We start from the raw sequence: 7,255 nt of genomic DNA, 5'->3' as shown, positions 1-7,255 counted from the left end.
GTTTTAGATTTCCAAATAAGGAAGAGAACTAGACAATATAAGCTAACAATACAATACATTTGGGCTAACGAAAACTATGATTTTAATTACCAATAAGTAAGTATGAGCTTAGAAAAGTGATCATAAAACCCATGAATGGTACTTAATCAAATTCATCTTTTCTAAATCTCATGCTTTTCCAGTCAAATTAAGTTTAGCCACCTTATTTTACCAAAACAAGTTAAAACAACTAAAAGTCCTAAAAAAATGTTCAGTTCAAAATATTACGAACATAGCAAAGAACTAAACAAGAAATCCATGGAAGTAAATAAAATAAGTTGCCTTAAGAATAAGGCAACTAAATTTTTTTTTTCAATTTTTTATTTTTATTTTTAAAATTTTATAACTTTACTAAAAACACATTTTTCAGTTGTCAAATATACATTTTTTTTATATTTAACCGGAAAAAAATTAAAAGAAACACACATATACCAAACATATTCATCTACCCCCAAGCTTAAATAATGTCATATCCTCATGACAATTAAATTAAAAGTAAAATGAGATAAAGGAGCTTCCGTGATTTTTTCGATTCTGGCCTCATTTCCTTTTTCTTGGCTTCTCAAGGTTTCTCTCATATAATAAAGTCAAGATTATGGTAAAGAAAAATTCTTTTTCATGATAGGAGAAAACTTTCGTTGTCTCAATCATGAGAGTGCTTCTTTATCATGGCAAAATATATTAATACATACTACACATACACACACACACACACACACACACACACACACACATATATATATATATATATATATATATATATATATATATATATATAATTTGTACAATTAATATGCAATTATTATTATTTTGCTTTTTTTATATATATAAAAAAAACTAATTTTATTATATATATTTACTAAACAGGAAATATTACTAATTACTTTAAAGATTAAAGAGAGGGGAAGAAAATAGTTCTGAGTTTAACATCGCCAGCTAGACTTTTTTTAAAAATCAGGCAAAAAGGATTGTTGAAGCCTGTTTGTCAAAGAATCTGCTGATATAAGGCTTCAAACGATGACCGTTTACTTTGAATTTGTCTCCCCCATCTGCATGTTGTACTTCAATGGCACCATAGGGGGTCACTCCTGTTACTATATATGGTCCTGTCCAGCGTGATTTAAACTTTCCTGGGAATAATCTCAATCGACTATTGTACAACAGAACATGATCTCCCACTTTAAAATATTTATGGCGGATGAGCTTGTCATGCCACTTTTTTGTCTTTTCCTTGTACAATTTAGCATTTTTGTATGCTGTAAGTCTGAACTCTTCCAACTCATCAAGCTGCAATAGACGATTTTTACCTGCATCTGGTAAGTTTAGATTCAACAATTTTATAGCCCAATATGCTTTATTCTCTAACTCTACAGGTAAATGACAATCTTTTCCAAAAACTAGTCTATAAGGAGATGTGCCTATGGGAGTTTTATAAGCAGTTCTATATGCCCATAACGCATCATCCAATTTAAACACCAATCTTTTTGAGAAGAACCGACAATTTTTTCTAAAATTCTTTTTAATTCTCTGTTGGATACTTCTACTTGTCCGCTTGTTTGAGCATGATATGGAGTTCTTGTTTTATGAGTAACTCCATATCTTGACAACAAACTAGCAATTTGTCTATTTATAAAATGAGTTCCTTGACCACTTATGATAACTCGTGAAGTTCCAAATCTAGAAAAAATATTTTTCTTGAGAAAAGTACAAACAATATGAGCATCATTTTTTCTAGTAGCAATTGCTTCTACCCATTTTGAAACATAGCCAACAACAACTAAAATATATTCACAGCCGTTTGAAGGAGGAAAAGGACCCATAAAATCAATGCCCCAAACATCAAATATTTCACAAACAAGGATAGAGTTAAGAGGCATCTCATCCCTTTTGAAATGTTACCGCTTCTCTGGCATTTGTCGCAAGTGGCAGCATAATTTCTTGTATCTTTGAATAAATTAGGCCAATAAAATCCAACTTCAAGTACTTTAGTTGCTGTCTTTCTTCCTCCGTAGTGTCCTCCTACAGCTCCATCATGACAATGACTTATAATATTGTTCGTTTCTGTTTCAGGTACACATCTTCTGATTATGTCATCTGCACAAAATTTAAACAAATAAGGATCTTCCCAGTAATAATGTCTTGCCTCTCTTTTTTAAGCTTTTTTCTTTGATCGTAAGAAAAATCTTTTGGAATCTACCCTCCCGCTAAATAATTGGCAATATCAGCAAACCAAGGAGGTCTATTTACAACTGTTGCGACAGAAAAGATATGCTCATCAGGAAATTCCTCTTAGATATCTAGTATTTCAGTAGGAGGATTCTCTAGACGTGACAAATGATTAGCTAACTGATTTCATGTACCTCTTCTATCTTTTATTTCGAGATCAAATTCTTGTAAAAGGAGTATCTATCTTAGCAATCTAGATCTAGCATCTTTCTTTGTTAATAGATACTTTAAGGCTGCATGATCTGTGCATACTGTAACCTTTGTTACTATCAAATAAGAACGAAATTTGTCAAACGCAAATACTACTGTAATAACTCCTTTTCGGTTGTTGCATAATTCATTTGAGCTTCACTGAGGGTTCTGTTTGCATAGTATATGGGTCTAAAGATCTTATTTTTCTTTTGCCCCAATATCGCTCCTACTTCTATATCACTTGCATCACACATTATTTCAAATGGCTGGCTCCAATCAGGAGAGACAACAATTGGAGCATTAGTCAATTGTTCTTTGAGAAACTCAAATGCTTTTGTGCAATCATCTGAAAATTCAAATTTCACATCTTTCATCAGTAGGTTAGTCAGAGGTTTTGAAATTTTTTAAAAGTCTTTTATAAACTTTCTATAAAAACCTGCATGCCCTAAGAAACTTCTAATACCTTTAACAGTGGTGGGAGGGGGTAATCCTGCTATAAGATCAATTTTAGCCTTATCAACTTCTATTCCTTTAGCAGTGATTTTATGTTCTAAAACAATTCCCTCTGTTACCATAAAGTGACACTTTTCTCAGTTAAGAACTAGATTTATCTCTTCACATCTTTTAAGCACCAAAGTTAAATGATAGAGACAATCTTCAAATGTCTTACCAAAAAGTGTGAAATCATCGAATGAAAATTTCAAGAAACCTTTAAGTCATATCTGAGAAAATTGGCGACATGCAACGCTGAAATGTAGCAGGAGCGTTACATAGTCCAAGTGGCATTCTTCTGTAAGAATACATACCTTGGGGGCATGCGAATGTGGTTTTCTCCTGATCTTCTGGAGCAATTGATATCTGATTATACCTAGAATATCCGTCAAGAATACCCAGAATCTATGGCCTGCAATTCTTTCAAGCATTTGGTCAATAAAAGGCAAAGGAAAATGATCTTTCCTCGTGGCATCATTAAGTCGTCTGTAATCTATATAGACTCTCCATCCTGTGACTGTTCTAGTAGGTATGAGTTCATTATTTTCATTTTTTATTACGGTCATACCTCCTTTCTTTAGTACTACCTGTACAGGACTTACCCAAGGGCTATCAGATATTGGATAAATGATACCTGCCGCTAGAAGTTTTACTACTTCTTTCTTGACAACTTCTTGCATTGTTGGATTCAGTCTCCTTTGGGGTTGGACTATAGGTTTGTAATTTTCTTCCATGAGGATCCTATGTATACAAATAGCTGGATTGATTCCTTTGATGTCAGCTAAAGTCCACCCTAAAGCTCTTTTATGTTTCCTCAAGACTTCTATCAGTTTGTATTCCTGTTCTGGAGTCAAAGAATATGAAATGATTACTGGAAATAATTCAGGTTCAAGAAAAACATTTTTTAAATGAGAAGGAAGATTTTTGAGTTCAATTTTTGATTGAATTTCTTCTTGTGAGACTTTCTCATTTTCTGATTCTTTTTCCAGTGTTTTAGCTTCTTCTCTGATTGTGGGATTTTCATCACTTGTGGTCCTTGACCTGACCAAAAATCTTTCCAATGAATCCGTAATTAATTGATTATCCTTGAATTCATCTACAAGGTCATCTAGTAAGTCAATTTGAAAACAAGATGATGATGACTCATTCCCAGGAAATTTTATCATTTTCTGCATATAAAAAATTACTCTCTCCTCATCAACTCGCAATATTAATTGTCCTTGATGAACATCAATGATCGCTCTTCCTATTACGAGAAATGGTCTACCTAAATTTAATGGTACCTCAGTATTTTCTTCCATTGCAAGTACTATAAAATCTACTGGAAATGTAAATTTATCTACTCTAATGAGGACATTTTCAATTATTCATTTGGGCCTTTTAGTACTTTGATCAACTAACTGAAGAGACACACAAGTATCTTTTATTTCACCAAGTTCTAATTTCCTGAAAATTGAGAAAGGCATTAGATTTATTGAAGCACCCGAATCACATAATACCTTTTCAAAGTGAGCACCTCCCACAGTACAAGGAATTGTAAAACTTCCTGGATCACCAAGTTTCTGTGGAAGATTATTTTGAAGTATAGCACTACATTTTTCAGTAAGCTTAACCACTGAAACTTCTTCCAATTTTCTTTTACTTAACAAAATTTCTTTGAGAAATTTAGCATATGAAGGCATTTGTGTCAAAGCTTCTGTGAAAGGTATGTTAATGTAAAGTTGCTTTAAAATATCCAGAAACTTTGAAAACTGTTTGTCAAGATTTTCTCTTTTCATTTTTTGGGGAAAAGGGAGGGGTACAGAGTGAGGATTTGTCATCAATTCATTTTCTTTTACCTTTTTTCCATTATCGTTTTGTTCTTTTAGAAGTTCAGAGTCTCTTTTATTCTCACCTTCATTTACCTGTTCCACTTCTTGTGATTTTCCTTGTCTATCTGCATATGGATCATCAAGAGTTTTACCTGACCGCAGAGAGATGGCTTTGAGGTGTTCCTTTGGATTTTTCTCGATGTTGCTTGGTAGAACACCTTTTATTTGTTCAGACATGAGGGTTGCTAATTGGCTCATCTGAATTTCCAAATTCTTGATGGCTGAACTTTGACTTTCAACCTTCTCATCAGTAGCCTTAATGAATTTGTACATCATGTCTTCGAGGCTTTGCTGATGAGCTCTTTGGGGTGGTTGTTGATATTTTTGGAAATCTTGTTGCCCTCTATTTTGATTTTGAAAGCCAGGTGGTCCCTGTACCTGCTGCTTTTGATTAAAAAATATTTAAGGATTTTCAGCACTATTTGGGTTACTCCATTGGAATCCCGGATGTTTTTGTGCCATGGGTACCGAATGGATAACCGTTTCTATATCCAATAATATTTACTTGTTCTTCATTTTGCGTTGAAGCTTGACATTCATGATTGGGATGATTGCCTCCACAAACGTCACAATTCTCATGTTGAGATGATGATTGAGTATTTACCTAAAATGCCTCAATTTTTTGTATTAGAGTTGCAATTTGTTGCACTAATGAATTCCACGCTTCAACCTGATTAACTCCTGCTACTTTCTTAATAATCATTCTGTCAGAGGGCCATTGAACAACATTTTCTGAAATTTCATTGAGCAATTGCATGGCTTCTGCAGTAGTTTTGCTCATTATGGATCCTCCTGATGTTGCATCAATAACATTTCTAGCAGAGGGTTTAAGACCATGATAAAAATATATAAAATATCAAGATCTTGGATACCATGGTTTGGGCATTTTCTTAGCATTGATTTTAATCGTTCCCTTGCTTGGTATACATATTCAGTAGCTGTTTACACAAAATTATTGATTTCTTGCTTCATTTTAAATGTTTTTGCAGGTGAAAAATATTTATTAAGAAATTTCTGAGTCATTTGGTCCCATGTAGTGATTGAACCTCTCGGCAGACTTCGCAACCATATTTTGGCTTCACCTTTTAAAGAAAAAGGAAAAAGCCGCAACCTAATAGCGTCCGTTGTGACTCCATTATACCTGCAAGTTTCAACTAATTCAAAAAAATCAATTAGATGGGTGTGAGGATCTTCACTCGCATCACCAGTAAATTGGCACGACTGCTGAATAGTTTGAATCAAGCCTGTGCGAATCTCAAAGTTATTTGCTGCAATTGGTGGTCTCCTTACATTTGATTCTCCTTCAAAATGATCTGGGCTTGCATAATCTCTTAGTATTCTATCACGCTGTGGTGCCACTTCATCAAAATGTTCTTCTGCTTGATATGGCGGGAGTTGGTTGTTGTTGTTAAGTTCTTCGTTCTTTATTTTTTCTTGTGAAGAATTTTGAGATTGTGAAACCTGTTCTTTTCGCAACAACCGCAAGGATTTTTCAATTTCAGGATCTTATTCAACTAGTTCTCTCGAGGAGGAACGAGTCATACACTTCCTGAAATTTTTGCACAAAAGTCAAAATAATTAAAAAAATCTCAAATTAGTAGTAAAACAATTAATTTGTAGTAGATTTTGCCAATCCCTGGCAACGACACCAAAAATTTGACGAGTGTCTAGCGTATATAAAATTTTAACTCGTACTGTCAAATAATAGTATAGAAAGATGTCGAACCCACAGAGATTGGTTTATCTATTCTACAGATGTTTTTTGCTTTAGTTACTATTTGAGAAAATCAGAAAGAGTTAAGTTTTAAATTAACTAACTAAAAATGCACGAATGGAGCTGTCACGACCCTAAACCCGGACCCGATCATGATGGCGCCTCTCGTGAAGACAAGACCAGCCAACTAGTCCCAATTCACTTTTTAAAATAGTTAAACATCTACAAACAGTCTAAGCATGAGTAAATGAGCAAAAGATTTTATAATGTGCCGAATACAGCCCAAACACAGCCCGACATTGGGGTGTCACAAGTCACGAGCATCTACTAAGGTCTAAAATACAACTAAGTTCTGAAATAGGCTAAATACAGTCCAAGGGCATCAAGAGGGAGAAAGCAGTGTTGCGAACGCCAGCAGCTACCTTGCTAAACTCCGATGACTTTGCCTCCGATCAGCCAATACCCGCTACTGGGTTCAGAAATACCTGAATCTGCACACAAGGTGCAGGGAGTAAAGTGAGTACTCCAACTTAGTGAGTAACAAATGTAAATAAAGACTGAAAGTAAGAAAACACGTAAGGCACAAGGCATTCTATAATGAAGCCGTAAAACCATTTAAAAGTAGTAAAACAGTGGAAAGTCAAGTAAAAATCCTCTTTCAACAAGTAAACAAGTAATTGACAGGTAATTAAGGTAAAGTAAACAAATAGAAGTTCGCCCC

At 34.2% G+C, this 7,255-nt stretch overlaps 2 protein-coding genes across 2 annotated transcripts; both read right to left on the bottom strand.

Moving 5' to 3' along the window:
* Positions 1 to 993: 993 nt before the first annotated feature.
* Positions 994 to 4,250, bottom strand: LOC138869103 (uncharacterized). Its single transcript, XM_070146693.1, has 6 exons — positions 3,552 to 4,250; positions 3,264 to 3,315; positions 2,921 to 3,022; positions 2,699 to 2,803; positions 1,939 to 2,133; positions 994 to 1,352 (listed from the first exon to the last, which is right to left on the bottom strand). The coding sequence occupies exons 1-6, from the start codon at positions 4,248 to 4,250 to the stop codon at positions 994 to 996; spliced, it is 1,512 nt and encodes a 503-aa protein (XP_070002794.1).
* Positions 4,251 to 4,316: 66 nt separating this feature from the next.
* LOC138869102 (uncharacterized) lies at positions 4,317 to 5,601 on the bottom strand. The gene is made up of 2 exons (XM_070146692.1): positions 5,491 to 5,601; positions 4,317 to 5,198 (listed from the first exon to the last, which is right to left on the bottom strand). The coding sequence occupies exons 1-2, from the start codon at positions 5,599 to 5,601 to the stop codon at positions 4,317 to 4,319; spliced, it is 993 nt and encodes a 330-aa protein (XP_070002793.1).
* Positions 5,602 to 7,255: the final 1,654 nt, after the last annotated feature.

Source organism: Nicotiana sylvestris, chromosome 5 (assembly GCF_000393655.2).
Source record: "Nicotiana sylvestris chromosome 5, ASM39365v2, whole genome shotgun sequence".
Taxonomy (NCBI): Eukaryota; Viridiplantae; Streptophyta; class Magnoliopsida; order Solanales; family Solanaceae; genus Nicotiana; species Nicotiana sylvestris.
This window is presented reverse-complemented; position numbering and strand designations above follow the sequence as displayed.